At 37.1% G+C, this 19,513-nt stretch overlaps 1 protein-coding gene and 1 long non-coding RNA gene across 2 annotated transcripts; one reads left to right on the forward strand and one right to left on the reverse strand.

The window, feature by feature from the left end:
• Positions 1-151: 151 nt before the first annotated feature.
• GPRC6A (G protein-coupled receptor class C group 6 member A) lies at positions 152-12,986 on the forward strand. Its single transcript, XM_060167672.1, is given in 6 exon segments — positions 152-345; positions 2,812-2,905; positions 5,283-5,586; positions 5,589-5,857; positions 5,860-6,120; positions 12,747-12,986. Coding segments are annotated over 6 exon segments (1,362 nt in total).
• LOC132530925 (uncharacterized) lies at positions 6,965-11,779 on the reverse strand. Its single transcript, XR_009543943.1, has 4 exons — positions 11,647-11,779; positions 10,284-10,360; positions 8,237-8,398; positions 6,965-7,223 (listed from the first exon to the last, which is right to left on the reverse strand). It is a non-coding gene; the product is annotated as an uncharacterized LOC132530925 (long non-coding RNA).
• Positions 12,987-19,513: the final 6,527 nt, after the last annotated feature.

Consider the following 19,513-nt stretch of genomic DNA (forward strand, 5'->3'; position numbering starts at 1 on the left):
TCAAGGATGTGAACACTGAGTGTTTCTGGCCCTTGACACTATCCAATACGTTATATGGTGTTTACAGGTGAAATAAGAATGATGTTGCTGGCACTCTGTGAGCTCAATGATTCCTCAGAACTCGCAAGAAGTGAGCAAATGAGATAGAAACATGGCACTACTGATAATACTGATTACCTGTTTTGTGTTTATTTTTGCTACTTCCCAGCCTTGCCAGACCCCTGGTGACTTTGTGGCTGCCACTTCTCCAGGGCATATCATGATTGGAGGTTTGTTTGCCATTCATGAAAAAATGCTGTCCTCAGAAGACTACCCCAGATGGCCAGAAATCCAGAAGTGTGTTGGGTGAGTAAAGCTTCGGAGAACACATTTAGATTTCAAGATTATGCAGTGAGATTAGGGCATGTAAATGTTTACTTGTGTTAACATCTAAATTATTTTAACAGAATTTAAACTCATATATTTTTAAGTTGCATAAAGTTAAGTCTTGCTATTCTTCCTTACAAGAAAGATATATTAGCGCTATATGTATAATCAACCTCCAAGTACAGAGGCAATGAATGCTTCCATTAATATATTTATTTGGATTTTGCCTATAAAGAATAACCCCTGAAGTCACAGGAGAAAACCAATAAGACACAGTAGCCTGTCCACTACAAGCATAAATAGCACAATTATATTCCTATCACCCACAGATGCGGGTTGTTTCAAACATGGATCTTTATTTAATTCTTTGTTGAAAACAGACTGCACTTAAAATTTTTCTCCATACTAACATTTTTGTCAACACTGTATTTAGTTCATTCTTGAAATCGTCTAATTCTTTCATAATGAATTAAGAACCCTACTTCAACTCAGAATGTTCCTTCTTCCTTGATGAACACTTTATATTGTGAAAGTTTGACTACAGAAGAGACATTTGTCACGGAGTATTATAGAAAAATAAAGCTGGATGGAGGCTACTACAGATGGTTTTCTTTAAGGAGAACAGGCTATTTGAATTCTAATTTCAGTTTGGTGACAAAGTAATTTTGTAGATTTCGGCAAATCATTTAAACTCTCTGAGTTTCAGCTTCTGATTTTTCTCTTCTGTAAAATAAGGGCCTGGATGACTTTTAAAGACAGGCAGCATCAGTTTCTGTTGCTATAGCAATGTGATCCCAGTGCTTCCTTCTAACTCTCAAATCCTGATTTCTATCTTGATACTTTTGTATATAAATTTAATCTCCTCTTTTCCCCTCCTTTTTTTTTTCTTTTTTTAATCACAAAGTGTTCAGCATGCCCTCTATGAATGCTTTCAGGTGAAATGTGATCCCACATCACTCTAAGATTCCTTCCTGGCATTAAGTTGGGTATTTTGAGCTACTGTCATCTTAATCATTGATTATCAGGAATACCAGTGAACACCCTGAAATAGTTAATGAGGATTTTTCAGAGCACTAAATAGACACTGCAGATTTAAGGCCCACAATCATAGGCCAACAAATAAGAATGGAAAATGATTAAAAAAAAATCATTTGGTCTAATAAGCAAATTTATTCTGGAAAAAAAAAGTCACTGAACATCGTTTTGCTTTACTGTCACTCCTTGAGAGAAACAGTATTCATTCAACATTGAACAACTATTTATGAAATGCCTACATTACCTAGGTCGCATTCTAGGCATAGGGGATCCTGAGGTAAACACCAAAGGGGTTCAGACTCTCATGGAGCTAACACGTGGGGGACTCTGAAAATATTACATATTTTATTTGCCAGACAATTCATTACTTTAACCTTTCTTCTTTGTTTCTTTCTTTAAATTAAACACTTAATGTTCATTGCCAAACTTCACATTTAGATAGTCTGTAATGACAAACAGCATTATCCAAATATTATTTAATTTATCATGACTAAATGAATTAAAAGAAACTTGAAAATATCAAAACCCTGAACAACAAAATCCCCTTTTATTCATTCAAAAAGTATTTATTGAATTCTTACTCTGTATTAGGCACTGTTTGTAACCTTCTGTATAGAGTGGTGGGTGAAACAAACTTAACAGTAAATCAGTAATTAAACAACTCAATGCTCTGGAATAATCACAAGTCCAGAAACCAACTGGAAAAACTCGCTAAAAGGGGAAATATCTATGCCTTGGAACTGAAATAGTGCATGTTATCTAGGAGAAAGCTATTGTGCGTTTACCCAGAGCCTGTTTTATAAGTCATTCTTAAGAGTCTTATTCATCTGGTTTCCAACCACAATAGATTAGCATCACAAAAGTAAAAAAAAGGGAGAGTCTATGAAAGCAGATTCTTGGACAGCAATAAAATGCTGACATCTAACTACAAAAACATCATCATACTGTAGAATACTAAACTGAATATTCAAAATGATCCTGAAATTAACCACGAAAAGGTTAAATCCTGTTCTGTAGACTCCATTTGAGAAACTGTGGGTTCCTATATACTCTTTTTTTTTTTATTTTTTATTTTTGGCCGCGCAGCATGTGGGATCTTAGTTGCCCAAACAGGGATTGAACCCGTGCCCCCTGCATTGGAAGCACGGAGTCTTAACCACTGCACTGCCAACCAGGGAGGTCCCCTTATATACTCTTGAGAAAGGTTTCCATCAAAAACTATTTTTAAATAAATAAAGTTTAGATCCTTCAAGAGATAAGTGTCACCAATTCATAAATTGTCTATTATACAGCAGAAATGAGAATAAAATAGGATATCATCATGTCTGTAGAAGAGTTATGTTCTAATTTCAAAAATACTTGTTTCTCAACAGCTTTGAAATATCAAATTTTCTTCAAACTCTTGCCATGATACATGCCAAGGGTTAAGGCTGTCATAGGTGCTGGCTACACAGAAATAACCATGGCTGTCTTCCGGGTGTTGAATTTACAGCTCATGCCACAGGTGGGTTTTGTTCTACCTCCATACTTTGGGTTTGATCATATTCTTTATCATGAAAGGATCAGGGTAATCTGGGAAACGAGTGGGGGAGGTGCTTTTACTTTAACGTTTCTTTCTCTTCAGTAAAAAAAAAAGGATGTGCCCTATTATGGATAGCATAGTGATCAAAGCACTAAGGGAGTAGTCATCCCTCAATCTGTCAGGTCTAGTTTCTGACAGTTTTCAGTGTGATTTGGATAAGACAGAAACTTCTGAGCACCTCAACTGCCTTGTTTCTAAAATAACATCAGTCAGGTACCATGAAGAAAACTGCAGGAGAAGTGAGGGGTAAAGGGGTGTGGAAGTCAAATAAGACTCTCAAGGAGGTGACGTTTAGCCTGAAACTTGAATGAAAAGGGACAGTCAAGAGGAGAGTACCTAGGCTGAGAAAGCAGTAAGTACAAAGTTGAAATGTCCAAAGAATAACAAAAGGTCAATATAGTTAGGTCAGTTTGAGCAGAAAGGAGCAGAGTAAGAGATGCATTTGTAGAGAGGGGTAAGGGCCGGGTCATATAGCATCTTGTAAGCTGTGGTATGGTTTGCACTTTGTTCTGAGTATGATGGAAAGGCTTTGAGCAGAGACTGTGAACTACTGAGCTTCCTATAATGCAAACCATTAACCAGGAAGTAAGCAAAATGGTCTCTGAAAGACCAAAGTGTGTATTAGACAGCCCTGCACTAAGTCCTTGCACATTACTCAGAGTCAAGCAAGCTCTCTTGGTTTTGATTTTGAACGAATTAATCTTCATATCACATCACTCTGTAACTCACTAGGTCATTACTTTCTAAGATCAAGGAAGATTAGAAGCAAAATGTTAGAAAAGGCTTATAGTCAGATTATCAAGAAATGACCATCTGATAGAAGTGAACAGATAGAAATATATACATGTATAATATAAGTACATAAGAATTCAAAATATATAACTTTCTGGAGCTAGACTAAGTAAGTGCATATACCCATATAAGACTCTGAGAGTTCCATTATATTATAGCTTAGAGAAGTTGATAATGAAAAGTTTAAGTCCAAAACAAAACAAAACAAAAAGAACTATTCCCCCAAATATCTCAGAGATAAGGCTTTGGCCCAAAATTTCTAGACTACGTATAAAGTTAGTTAAGTGACAAGTAAGAAAAGTAGACTATTTTTAACAATGGTTGTTTAATGTGAAAATGTAATTTCCATGATAGACCACACAATAGGAGAGGGGACTCTCTGTGGTAACACGGATTTTGCAGAAGCCCAGGCGGCACAGTGAAGGTGAGCATAGTTATGTCAGGTACTGGGAAGGGAATTAAGGTTTAGTGAATGTCTACTGTGTGCCACTATCCATTTAAAACTTCTCCTTCAGTCTTCACAAGAATCCTGTTGTTTCACAGGGAAAGAAGTGTTAACTAACGTTGCCAAATTTATTGGAGTCAGGATTCTAACAGTTTGTTTGACTCCAAAGCCTATTGTCTTTCCCCCATACCATGTAGCTGCTGTAAATAGTAAAAATAAATCACTGAAGAAGTGGCACAGTGCAATTGCAGCTGTGGAAGGTAACAACCCTCCCTAGAATAAAATCACCAAAGCTGTAAATTAGGCAAAACTTTGCACACATTAGGAGGTCTCCTAAAATGCTGCTGCTCTTTTGAGTAGATTAGGAGTCCGAAAACTATTGAATGTATAGCCCGTGGGTCAAATGTGGCTCTCAAGCTCTTGAGATGTCAAGCTAAGCATGATTTTTAAATTTTTTAAAGGTTGTAACAAAAAATACAAAAATAATATATGACAGAGACCACACGTGACCAACAAAGCTTAAAATATTTTACATCTGGTCCTTTACAGAAGAAAGTTTGCTGACCCCTGGACAGATGATTATTTGTCTGGATGATTTATTTTACCTAGAATAAAAATCATCAAAGTTGTCATTTATACACATTTTGAACAAACTAGGTGTCTGAAAATTCATTTTGCTTATTTGACTGGCTGCATTTTCCCATATTTATCTCTAAGTATTTAAAAAATATCCACTATTGGCCCTGGCCTGAGATATAAGATAGATATAAATGGATATAGGAGTGTAGATGGAGATTTAAGATAGAGCCTAAACCCTTGAAGGGCTTATACTATACACAGTACCAAATGATTGAAAAGCAATGACTCTCAACAGTCACCAGGTACTAAGTATCGTGATTTAAGCTATTTATAAAGTAGTTCATTGAAGGGGAAGGATGGAAAGGATCAAAGGATTTAGAAAATGTTATGGAAACTCACAGAAATCAAAGAGAAGAATATCTACTATGAATAGCCACCTGCAGCTCATCAACACCATAACTAAAAGTTTCTGTCCATTTCCAGGTGAGTTATGAATCAACTGCAGAAACCCTAAGTGACAAAATTCGCTTTCCTTCATTTTTACAGACTGTGCCCAGTGACTTCTACTAGACTAAAGCAATGGCCCACCTGATTCAGAAATGTGGATGGAACTGGATTGGCATCCTAACCACAGATGATGACTATGGACGACTGGCTCTCAACACTTTTGCAATTCAGACCTCAACAAATAATGTGTGCATAGCCTTCAGAGAAGTTCTCCCAGCCTTCCTCTCAGATAATACCATTGAAGTCAGGATCAGTCAGACACTTGAGAGAATCATAGCAGAAGCCAGGTTAATGTCGTTGTGGTATTTCTGAGTCAGCTCCATGTTTTCAATCTCTTCAGTAAAGCCGTTGAAAGGAATATAAATAAGATCTGGATTGCTAGCGATAACTGGTCAACGGCCACCAAGATCACCGCCATTCCTAATGTTAAAAGGATTGGCAAAGTTGTGGGGTTTACCTTTAGAAGAAGGAATATGTCCTCCTTCCATTCCTTTCTTCAAAATCTGCATATGTTTCCCAGTGATAATAACAAGCCCTTAAATGAATATGCCACGCTCAAGGCTCTGCCTGTGCATATACTAAGGACAGTGATCTGAGTCAATGCATTTCCAACTATTCTCAGGGGACTTTGGCCTACAAGGCTAACGAGGATATAGAAAGGAACTTCTCGCTGAGAAATGACTTCCTGTGAGATTACACTGAGCCGGGACTTATTCACAGTATTCAGCTAGCAGTGTTTGCCCTTGGTTATGCCATTTGGGATCTGTGCCAAGCTCGAGACAGTCAGAACCCCAATGCCTTCCAACCACGGGAGGTACTAACTCACATATCTGAGAAAATTCCCCTACCATCATTTCTCTCCTTTCTTTAATCTGCAATATTTATATAAACTGCTCTTAACTGTATTCCTTTTATAAGTAGATACTTGCAGTGTTTAAATAACCTGAATTTCTATCACTAGTTCTTTGTTCTTAAGGATAATAGAGTTTTTATTTTACCTTCACCCCCTACTCTGACCCACCAAAGTCGTGTTCTTTTAATTTCCAAGAAGACTCTGTTGATAGTGCTCTTTTCCTTTGGTTTATGTATTTGTATCTGATCTTGCAGTTTTTCAAAGCTTCAAATGATTATCTCTTTTGATGCTCTTAACAAACACAAGACCAGGCATGTTTAATGATCCCTTTTATTATTGCTAAATATTATGCATAAAGAAACTAAAGCTGAAAGTACCAGAAATACGACTCTCGTCTGGGTCTTCTGACTCCATACCCTCTGGTTTTCGTGGTGTCTCTGGTGGTTATAGTCCTAATGCCTCCAGTTATGACTCTTACTTAGGGCAGTCTCCCTAGGACTCCAGTCTTCTTCAAATGAATGTTGTTAGGTCAGTCGTAACAAGTCCTATGATATCTCAGGTTTAAATGAACCACTAATTGTGTAAAAGAAGTCTTTCCCTTTCTTCTCTTTGATTAGTTTGTAGAAACTCTAATTAAAGCATAATATGGCCCTATTTAGTGAAATTTTTCCGTTGTGTTTTTAAAATGTTCATAAACAAGGCATTTAAAAGCAAACTGCTGCTTTATATGATAAATTTTACTCATTAGAAACAAATTTCTCACTAATGTGTATTCAAAGCCAAACCTGTCTGTCTTAAGGCAGAATCATGTTCCAAAAAAGATATTTATTTTACATTTGTTAGGGAAAAAAGGTAAAAGGGAATAAGATCCAATTCTTCTGATCACATAAGTGAATGTCCATGGCAAGCTGTTTCTACTTTTGTCATTCTTACTTTAAACACCCACAAACACAAGCTCCAAGTGATCAGCTTACATCTGGGTGAATCATGTGATGGTCATAGGGTATTTTAAGTTGCTCATTTTAAAACAAGTTTTCACCTTGTAAATGCAAGGCAAGAAAAACCTAATGAAGAGGTAAGACTAGAGATTAGAATTTTTACTTTTAATTAAAACTCTCTTTAAAATATGTGTGTATACACACACACACACATTTATATGTCTAGTGATTTTTACTGTTGTGGCCTCTCCCATTGCGGAGCACAGGCTCTGGACGCACAGGCTCAGTGGCCATGGCTCACGGGCCCAGCCGCTCCGCGGCATGTGGGATCTTCCCAGACCGGGGCACGAACCCGCATCCCCTACATCGGCAGGTGGACTCTCAACCACTGCGCCACCAGGGAAGCCCTATCTAGTGATTTTAAGATAACTGTTTGAAAGCATACTCTTTGTAATGTAAAACTTTAATGAGGGATTGGTTTAAAAAAAAAAAAAACTCTAAGTTAAGTGGACCAACATAATGAAACCACTACATGGAATTTTAAGAATGAGAGGTTGAGAAAGAGTAATGGAGAGAAAATAGACAATCAGAGACAGATGGGATAAAGGGGAGGAGCTATAAAAAGACTCATAAGAGAAGAGAAGTACAAATAGCAATAGCTATTTATCCTCTGGGAAAGTATTTTAAGTCAGGAGTAAGTCTCAAACATTCTGAGGAAAAATCTCGAGAAAGTATAATTGAAGCAGATCTTCTAAAATGTTTTATTTAAACACTAGGAGCCTGGGGTCATTGTTTATTGCCCCCTACCCCGGGAGCATAGTAATCCAGAACAAACAGAAACAGACTGGAAAGGAAGAATAGGGGAGTGCCTTGCTCCTTTGATCACAAGTGAGCCATGTCTATGCCAGAATTAATTGGACAAATAATGCAAACAATTGTCTTTTTAGGAAGAAATCTCCATAGACATTAAATTTAAAAGATCAGCAACATTTAGGGTCACTAATCAAAGGTATATTCCTAAAAATTATTTTGTCCCCTGGCAAAATTCACTAATATTTAAATAATACTTTCTGAATGATTTTAGGTTCAAATAACTTTACAGGAGTTAGTTTTTTCCAAAATTTGAGGATAATCCTTACCTTGGCTCCACATTTGGTGATGTCTGTGAGCAGTATTCAGGGATAGCACAGTCATACTTGTTTTATCTCAACAGATTTTTTTTTATGTTCCTCCGATGTGTGTGAGAATACCACCTCCTTGTTGTGAATAGTGATTTTGGTTTTCTTCTTTGTTTTCCTCTACTGTGGATGATATACAAGGTAGTGAGTGATGTATGAGGGATGAGAGAATGTATAATAGTCAAACTACTCTTTACACAATTATTTGGCAAATATTTCTTGGGTGTCTCAATGTTCCAGCCATTGTGTTGAGTGCTGAAAATATTATGGAGAACAAGACAATTCTCTCCCTAAAGGAGTCATGTGTCTAGAGGAGTAACCAATCAAACAATTAAGGAGCTGATCACAGTGCAGAATAATGCATTACGATGTTTCATATAAATACAAGATGGTAGAGAAGCATATAATTGAGGAAACTAATCCAGCATTAGCAATTCAGAGAACATTCTCCAAAGATCATGACATCTCTGGTGAATATGATAGATGGGTAGGAGTTAAGCAGGACAGAAATTCCCCAGCAAAGTCACAGAGAGAGAAAGCATGGCATCTTCAGGGATCAGAAAGTAGTGCCATAGAACTGGAGTCTTTTGTGGAAATTACAGGCAAATGAGAGTGGAGGGTTATTGAAGCATCCATCATTAGGGCCTTATCAATCAGAGCATCTCAAACTTGATTACCTGATAATATGATTATCATGCTGATGCTAATTCAGTAGTTCCAGTGTGGGGGACCTGAAAGTCTGCACTTCTAACAATCTCTCAGGTGATGCTGATATTGCTGGTACAAAGACCATCCTTTCAATAGAAAGTCTGCAAGCTATGTTTTAAAGGTTTGGACTTGAGAGAGCAAAGGGGAGCCAATTAAAGCTAGTTTTAGACAGAAGAGTGATGCGACCTGCTTTCCATTGTAGAAATAGTATTCCTACTGCAATGTACATTGACTAGAGGAACACAAGACTAGACAGAGAAAGACCAGTTTGGTAATCCAGGCATACAATAAGGGTGCCTTATACTTCAGGTATAAGTGCTACAGGTACTAAGGGTGTGACAATGAGGATGGAGAGGCATATACTTAAGAGGAAAGACGAAGAGTATTTGGAGATAGATTGGATGTAAAGAATGACAGAGAAAAGCAAAGATGTCGCAAATGATTCTAAATTGGGGCAACTGGTGCCATTTATTGAGATGGAAACACAGAGAAAAGTTAAGGTCCGGAAGCGAGAAGTATTAAGCATTCCATTTTGGACATGTTGAATGTGAAGAACTTATGAGGCATTCAAGTGTAGTGGTCCAAAAGTCAGAAGAGACATGAGGACAAAAAGGGAACGATTGTAGAGCAATGAGGAAAATAATAACTAATAATTTTTAAGGCCTACTATACTAAGCATTGACACACATCATCTCTAATCTTTAAATATTATGGTAGTGCCACCGATTCTTGTTCATTGCACTTCGTCCTAAAGAACTGGCAAGAAGAAGTGTTACTGGTGACTGAGAATTGCAGCAGTTTAGAGATGGAGGGGACCTCAGCCATAAGGGTCTGGCCCGTGGGCACTCATAGAGTTAGCAGTGAAACTGTCCCAGCCTTAGTCATGTGCGTTTTTGCTACACCATGGAAAAGTTTACAAAAGAAAAAGACATAGGTTGGGTACCAGACAGAGATGCAAGGCTGCTTCCTTGCTAGTCTCTAATTCGCTCACATAGATACCTCTTTTCACAAGCACAGCTCACTTACGGAGATGTAGTGGACAGCAGAGAGGCTGGGGACATGGAAAACAGCATCAACCACAGCAGCTTAATTGGAGTGGTCTCCTGACCTCGTGTTCTCAGAAACAGGTCATTACCATACAGAGGTGAATTATATAATCATGGAGATGCAAATCCTACTCTCTAAATATTTTAGAGTCAAGTTATCATGAGTTTCAGAGTCTTGATGAAAAATAAACAAATAATGGATGGAAAAGGCCTTAAATAGCTTAATAACTGTAAGCATTAATGTTCAAAGTTACCTTAATCCAGAGCAAATGTTCGATAGAATATTTAACAAGTGATGAATGTACTGTTTTGTTTGCCTCCACCCTCTTTCCTGTAAGAACAAACATGGAATTGTGCTAGTTTATTTACATCATACAATGTTATCATTATTTACAGAACGTATATGTGTCAGAAATTTACCCTGTAAAACCTGATCAAATGGAGGAAAAAACTGGTGGAAATTATAGTTCAAACAAAAGAACGGAAGAGGATATGCTCTCTAAACAACTAAGTCCCTGGGGCTTACGTGCGTATATTGCTTAAGGAAGGAACAGAAGAAAAATCAATACACAGGTAGAGATGGGAACATTGAAGGTAGGGCTTTACTTGTTCTATTTTTGTTCCCTCCATATTTTTTGTTCCAGGCAATTGCTGGAATAAGATTTTGTCAGTTAATTCTACCACCTTAGATCTGACATCCTGCTTCTTTAAAGCAATACTAATTAATTTGAATTGATTAAAAGAACTAAGAAACCTGTGAGGACATATAATAAAATCAATATACATGCTTAGAGATTTTGCTAAAGTGATATTTGGTTATTGACATGACTACTGTAGCTAATATATTTACTTAAAATACAATTTGATTTTCTTATATTCTATTTGCCAAAGGGGAAAAAAACTGAAGGAAAGAAACATTCATAAAAGGTTAACTATGGGACTTCCCTGGTGGTCCAGTAGTTAAGACTCCACGCTCCCAATGCAGGGGGCCCGGGTTCGATACCTGGCCAGGGAACTAGATCCCACACACTGCAACTAAGAGTCCACATGCCGCAATGAAGATCCCGCACGAGGCACCAAAGATCCCACATGACACAACTAAGACCCGGCACAGCCAGACAAACAAATAAATAAATATTTTTTAAAAAAAGATTAACTAGGAAGAAATAGAATAAGAATAACTCTATTCAAATAGAATAATTTCAGCCTTGTTCCATAGATTTTGCACCCAACAAAAGCCACATAAACATCACAGATATAGATGCACGGGACCGTGGAGCCAGAACTCAAATGTTTTCCTCCCTCCCAGTCCAGTATTCTTCTCCTGCAGCACAAGCTCAATACGGCTGCCTCATTTGTCAGTAAAACATTTTCTGTTCTAGCTATATTGCATACAAGTTCTCACTGAACAAACTGGGTAACAAGAAAAGTACTTTTTCATTATATTTCTTCTCAAGTTAAAAAAAATCATTTTCTGAACTAAATTGGAAATAGAATTTAGAGATCACTTTACTATACTTTCCATTACTGAAACAGACTTGAAAACCATTGGAGATGAGAAGATCTACACGTCCCACCAAACGAGTATGGACTTAGAAGGCAGACACTAGCAGTTACCTTGGGCTCACCAATTAAACTTCTCAGGTAGGGACGCCCCTCACCCTGCCCCAGGAGCAGGGTGCTGTTGTTACCGGACTGTTGCCCAGGTCTGTAGCTCTGTCCCCTCAGCCTTCATTTTGGGGCTGGTGAGCATGACAGCTACTGGCTTGGATTCCTACTCAGACTTGGCCAAAGGCCCAGGCTGATTGTGACTCTAGAAGGAAAGGACGAATTTCCTGCCTTCCATAACTCCAAATGGCACAGGGGTGATTGCTTTGAGTCAGAAGGAAAAAAACAATGAGGAGAATTTAAATGAATATATTGTTAGGTGCAATGGCAAGACCTCATAATGAAAGTCAAGATGTGTATCCTCAGATAAGGTCCTTCACCCCTTGGCTGGGGTCCTCCTCTGAGAAAAGAGGAAGACGATCCCTGCTCAGCTTGCTTTGCTGAGTTGTTATGGAGTAAAAGGGCATCACAGATTTGAGTATTAGCATGTAATGTATGAATGCCAGGTGACTTTATTAGTTGGTAGCTGCAAAGTATTTTTATTTATTTGCAGAACATCCCTATTAGCCAATAACAGGTACTTAAAGGTATTAAGCTAATCTCTATTAACCCTTAATCTGTGCCATATACTGGGCTAAAGTGCTTACATCCATAATTACATTTAATTCTTATAATAATCATATTAAGTAGGTTTCATTTACCTCAACTGTGGCCCAGAAAGAAATTGTAACTGCCAAGATCACACCACTAATGAAATATGGAACCAGAATTAGAGCCCAGGCACCTGCCCCAGAGGACCCATTAATTCTGCAACGTGGAGAAGGTAAAGATGGTCAGATTTCAATTTTGTAGGCTAGAGAAGCTACCTCCATAAACATTAACTTGCTTTCTCAAATTCACAGAGCAAGCCTTTGGCAGAAATTCTCAACATTTCTCAAATTGCTGCCTAGTAGTTAAGCACCTTCTCAACTAATTACCACACTCACTGATCCAGAATGTCCTTTTTCTAATTTTTAAGTGATATTCCTGTAAGGCAGTGTTACAGTTGGGATAATGGATACACTCACAATATTTCTATCAGTCTTTGCTTCTGTTTTTATTGTTCATAGTTACTTGATGTACTGAAAAATGTGACGTTCACAGATGGAGGGAGTTCATTTCATTTTGATGCCCATGGAGATATGAATACTGGATATGATGTTGTTGTGCTCTGGAAGATCAACAGCCACATGACTGTTGCCAAGATGGCACAATACGACCTGAAGAATGATGTCTTCATTGTCACAGACCAAGGAACAAAAAATGAGTTCAGGAATCTTAAGGTAATTTTGCTGTTGGCTGCTTTGTAGCATTCAAATCAATTGGTACTTCAACTGCAAAAGTCCTTGACCCCGCCAGGACCTCCAGTGGTCCTACTGCCTGTTCTCTGTCCCCAACTTCCCTCCTTAAATTCCATAGTCAACTTGTATATCACTCCCTTGTACACACCCTCAATTTCCTTGCCCATCTCTCTCTTCATCTTATTCATTGGACCGAAGTATAATCCTGGTTATATTAATCAGTATAGCCCCCATGTAGCTGAACTTGGCAAAAACAAGCAAAAAAGAAAAAGAAAAAAACCCCACCTACCTTGCTGACTGTTCTCATTTAAAATTCATGATCTCTAACCTCCAGTGGGTCCTAAATGCTATTGGGCAATCAGACTATTACCCTAGCCCATAATCTGTCCACCTTCCTAGATGGCTTTTTATACTTTCTCTTCTCTCCTTTGACTCCAACACATCGTCCCCATCTTCACTTTCAGTGGACCCTGCTTCCTATTTGACTAAAAAAACTGAGACAATCAAAAGAGAACTCCAGTGTTCTGCTGCCACCACATCAGTGCCTGTATCCCTGCTTTCCATCTGGCACTGTGGATGGACTGTCTATGCTCCTAGCCAAGGTCAGCTCCTCCAGTTGACCTCTGAATCCCAACCCCTTTTACTTACTCAAGGACATTGCTCTGGCAATTCTCCACTCTCTTCTGCACCCTCAAGTATTTTCTGTGTTATTTAAACAGTGATACAAACATGCTGTTTTTCCTCCCATCTTAAGAAAAAAACCAAAGAACTCCATTGACCCCCACTTTCACCTCCATATACTACCCATTTGTCTATTTCTCTTTACTGCAAAACTCCTTGGAAAAGTTGAATATATTCACTGGCCTCAATATCTCTCCTCCCATCATTCTTTTGAACTCTTTTCAGTCTCAAAATTCTTTCTCTCTAGTTAATAAATACAAACATCATCTTACTTCACTTACTGGCTAATTATTCTCCCTTCTTTATTTGCTTCCACAACAGCACACTCCCTTGGTTTTCTTCCTCTGTTTCTGGCCACTACTTCTCAGTCTCCTTTGCTGTTTCCTTACCATTCTTATTGCCTATAAGTATTGGTGGGCCCAGAGCTCAGAACCGCTCCTCTTACTGGTCTGCACTTTTCCTTAGTGATCTCATCCAGGCATTTAAATAATGTCACTATATAGAAGGCAGATGACTCCCAGATTTTTATCTTCTGAATTTCAACTCAAGTAAATATACAATTGCCCGACTGACATCTCTACCTGGGTGTCTGGTAGTCATCTTAACTAATTATCTCCAAAACTGAGTTCCAAAAGCTACCCCCATTGCAATAAATGGCAACTCCCTTCTCCTAGCTGCTCATGGAAAAATCTGGTGGGATCCTTGTCACTTCTCTTTCTGTCACACTTCATATCCATCCTAAGTTATACTTTCAAAATGAGTCCAGAATCTGACACTTTTGTCAGTCTGTTCTTAAGTCTCTTCTTAAGACAGAAGCCTGTTCTTAAGACAGAAGCCTGAGTAATCCTGTAAAATATCATGCTCTGCTCAGAACCCTCCCTATACATCCTATTTCTCTCAGAGGAAAAGCCAGTGTCTTTAAACACCATACATTACCTGTCACCAGCACCTCCCTGACCTCATCTCCCACTACCTTCCTACAACCCCACGGGCTTTCTCAATCTTCCATACATGTCTTCCCTTCTCCTAGCTCAAGGCCTTTTACCTGCTGTTTCCTTTGCCCATAATAATCTTCTCTGATGTCCACATGGTACCCTTTCTCACTTCCTTTCTGTCTTTCCTAAAATGTCACCATCTCAGGGAGGCCTTCCCTGGTCACCTTATTTAAAATTGCATTGTCAACCTAATACTCCTTCTATACCCTCCTGTCTTTAGTTTTTCTCCTTAGCACTTATCACTATCTAGCATTCTGGACATTTTGCTTATTTTTATTTTGTTTATTGTCAATCTTGTCAACTAGAACAGAAGACCTCTGAGAGCATGGAATTTTGTATTTCATTCCTTACTGTGGCCCCAGTAATTGCAACAGTGCCTGGCATATAATAGGCCCTCAAAATGTATGTGTTCAACGAAAGAATGAACATAGAAATGCTTTAAGCCACTACCTTATTCTAATTTTCCCTGTCATAAATTTCAGTTAAGTAAGGTACTTTTTCCTTGCAACACAGGAACGTAGCCATCCTTCTGCGTTCTCAAACTTTCATCATTGTCTTCGTTATCATCACTATCATCCTCACAGCTACATTGTGAACCCAGCACTCTGCTAAACACCGTAACTCACGCTGGATTTTTTAAACCATGCTGTGACTCATTTTATTATTGAATATAGAGAGGATTCCCTATTATAATTTCTGCAAGAAGTGCCACTTTTAACTGCTACCAAGACATCTCCAGACTTTGTAGGGGAGACACTAAATGTGGGGGAGATGATATGATGACAGATAACTGAGTTGGGCTTTTAGGAACTAAACGGAAGGAACTGACAACCATGAAAAGAGGGACAAGGCTTCCTTTCTGATGGAAACACCCATACATATTTCAAGGAGGTAGCAGAAACCAACAAGATCTGAGATCAGTTAGGTCAGACTTCAAGAAAATGACAAATCACGCTTCTAAGGCACATGAGAGAGGGTCCTTTTCCCGTTCTCCTTTAAGAGCCAGTGTGTACTGCGTTCTGGGGCTACCCCTAATAACCTAGTGTGCAAGGCCCCAAATCAGTGCTTGTAATGAAGCTCTAGTGGAAGTTGAGAAAACAGAAGTACAAGTTAGTTAGATGCATAACCAAGGCTTCCAGTGGTGACCGAGGCAAGAGGAAACTTGCCTATTTTATTTCCACTGGGCATGGGTGAGGCGAATTGCTATACAAAGGCAATGGCTGTCTAATAACTCACAGTACTTTTATCATGTACACATTTATAAATCACACACATATTTCTATTTTCTAGTAATTAAACTTTTCCCTATAACTGTATACAAAGAGTTTTGGTGGGAAAAGCGGAGGGAAAACAGTTGGTCACAGACTGGTCTTTTCCTCATTGTAAACATCCTCAGGAACGTTGAAGAAATGCCATACGTACACAGCAGTGCCTGAAACTATTTGCCAGGAACTCTTATGTAAGTGTTTCCTTGTCCTTGGTAGTAACATTAACTTGTCAAAGAAACGTTCCTTGATATTGTTACCACATCTTAACTGTGGCTTAGTTTTCTTATGTGAAAAAATGATGATAAAAATGCTTGTTCTGTCTACCATATAAGGTTACTATAAAGATCTACAGAGATAATGCACATTAATGTGTTTTGAAAGCTATAAATCACTATTCGAAAATATTATTACTATCCTCATCATAGTTGTTATTTGTTTTCACAACAATCTTGTGAGGTCAGTAACTATTACCAAGGAGGAATTTAAGGAAGAGTAAGATTATGTGTCTTGCCTAAAGTCCACAGCTTTTTGGTGGCCAAGTTCATGTGAATTCAGACACCCCAACTAGCTGCTATACCATACAAATCCATATACACTGCAAATTAGGGAGAGAAAAGGTTTCCAGAGTTGTATATCAACACTTATTTTCATGCCTTTGACCTAAAATGTTTAAACTTTTAAGGAGATACATTAAATAATCTTACAGCCATCCAAGTATCAGGTTAGAATCACAAACCTGTTTCTCCAGTGGGTCAGTCAAAACACATACAGAACAAGAGGAAAGGGTATGTTCCACACAGTGCTTACCCAAGTAGAAAAAGATATTCTTGGACCTTCAAAATTTGTTAAATTTACTGGCTTGGAAATAGGAATTATTATATTCTGTAGATGAAACAGTAATTTAGAACACCTGGTTTGTCAGTATCTATCACAACTGAAGACAGTCTCTGACTTAGCAATTCACCTGATAGAACATTTAGACCTCAGAAATAAATTCTCAACTACATAGAAATACATGATATTCCTTGTAAAAATCCTTATAAGAATAAAAAAATTTTAACTTCAAACAAGTTAAATGTCTATAAAGAATTCATTAAATAAATTATGGTACATTTGTTCAATAAAAGACTGTTCAGCCACTTGAAAAAGTGAAGTAAGTTTATACGAACAGTGACTAAAAGGCCCTGCCATCTATTGTGAATGATGGAAACCAGTTGCAGAATAGTATAATTTTTGTATACATACTATATATAAAGATTGGGAAGACAAGTATCTAACTGGTAATACTAGTTTCCTCTAAAGGGTACATGATTGAGCAGACTTTCACTTTCTATGTTTTATTACTGTTTGAATTTTAATTACAATGAGCATGTTTTACTTCAGAATAAAAATTTTAAGAAAAATAATTTCTTAACCAGCCCATTTGCTGATCTGGTATTCTTGCAATGAAAATCATGAAAAGCTGTTTTATATAACAAAAATAGAAAGTAAGTGGTAAAGAACATTCTAAAAGAGAATAATAATGATAAAGGTGAGAGAACTGCCAGGAGTCAGTAGTTCTTCCAGATAAAGTAACAATAATTAAATGATGCAATATTGAAACAAAAACAAACATAAATAAAATGGAATCTTAAAATCCAAATAAACCCATTTATATATTATATTTAATCATTCAGTAAAATAAGAATCACATAATTCCAGGAAAGTGAATATTATTTAATAAACAGGGAGGGATAATTGTAGTGCTGTATAGGGTAAATTGATTTAGATCGAAAACTTATACCCCAAATGAACTCTATGTCAGTTATTTGGTCACAGAAATGCAAAAAGAAAAAAAAAGTAAAGCATTAGTTACCAAAAATAAAGTTATGCTAACATATGAAGAAACATCATAACATTGGATTACTTGGACATTTTTTGTGTGTTTGAACTATTTCCTTAAGTCAACTTCCCAGAGTAAAACTGTTGGTGTGCTCACACACACACACACACACACACACACACACACAAAACACACATTTACATGGTTCTTGACAGGAGTTGGGAATCAAATTCAGAACACATGTTTTGAAAAATATGAGAGTACATATTTAGAGATAGAATTAAACAAAATGTCTGAACTAAAGCCCATCCAGAACATCATATATTCTGTAATTAATTACAACAGGTAAAGTTAGAAACAACCTACGTCCACCATAGAAATAAAATAAATTATAACACTTCTTTATAACTAAATATTAAGGTGCCACATAAAAAGATAAATATAAAGATTAGGCTGCAAAATGGAAATGGTTTATGATCTATAAGTGAAAAATTTTAGATGTTATGGGTACTTTACTTAATAAAGATTCTAAGGAAGCATAGAGAAATAGAAAATATTTGTGTTCAGGATGTGAGAATATGGGATAATTCTATGTTCCCTTTAATGTTATTTTAATAATATGTTATATATTTAAATATCATAATGGAGTATACTGAAATGTACAGATGATAAGAGTAAGATTGTTCCCATCAACTTGCAATTCTATTGCTACTAGTTAGGGCGAAAGTAGACTATGAAGTAAATGTAATAAATGTGAACTGGATGCCCTAAAGCACAGCTGCTATCTAATCCAGTTTTAATTGTCTGGAGGCTGACAATTAATTTAATTGTCTGGAGGCTGAGAAAAATCATGAAGAAAAGCAATGCCTGAAACCACATATGTTTCTAGCAGAAAAACTATCATAGAATGTCTATTAGATTTACCTTTGGGGACTGGGGGTTGTGACACTAAGCTCATAATTTGCTTCCAGGCACAGCACATAACACTTGGTAGCTCAGACTCCACACTGGCAAAATGGCTATATTAAACCCACTTTTTCTTCTGATACTTGAGAATAGTCTATGCTTAGAATTTTTAACGACCAAAAAGAAATGAAAAAAAACAGAAAGTACGTATATTTGAGGTTCAGAATACAGACTGTGAGCTAGTTGAGGGCAGGGACAGAACTCATCCTCTTCATATGTATCATGAGAATTTAGGAAAACTCCCCTACTCTGTAGGTGTGTATTAGTAGAACAATTTGGAATACTGTTGCCACCTAGTGGGCAATTATATTTTTACTTTTTATTTATGGTCAATAGTATAACAGGAACTAGGACCCTCATGGAACACTTTTAGAACAGCTTCATGATAAACACTTATATAGATGTTCCTGCTTAATTCAATACTAATGAATACAAGCATTAAACTAAAATATATTTTTTATTAGTTTACCAAATAAAGTAATTAAGAAATGGTAATGTAAAAATATATTCTTAGGAGTGAAGAAGTTACTTTTAAATTGACTCCAAAAAAATTACAACTTTTAATTTTGGCAGGGCAATAATCCCTCATTTTCAACTTATATACATTTTTTTCCTTGGGGAAAAGTATAGAAATTGCCCTTATAGAACTTGCTCTTTCTTCCTAAATATTCAAACTATAATAAATACATATGAACAAAATCTTCACAAAAAATTTAAAAACTTTTTCACCATTTATTCATTCATTTAATATTTCTTGTCATAGCCTTTCCCTTTTCACTTAAGGAAGATCCTTTACACTTCTGT

This window comes from Lagenorhynchus albirostris, chromosome 12 (genome assembly GCF_949774975.1).
Source record: "Lagenorhynchus albirostris chromosome 12, mLagAlb1.1, whole genome shotgun sequence".
Lineage (NCBI taxonomy): Eukaryota > Metazoa > Chordata > Mammalia > Artiodactyla > Delphinidae > Lagenorhynchus > Lagenorhynchus albirostris.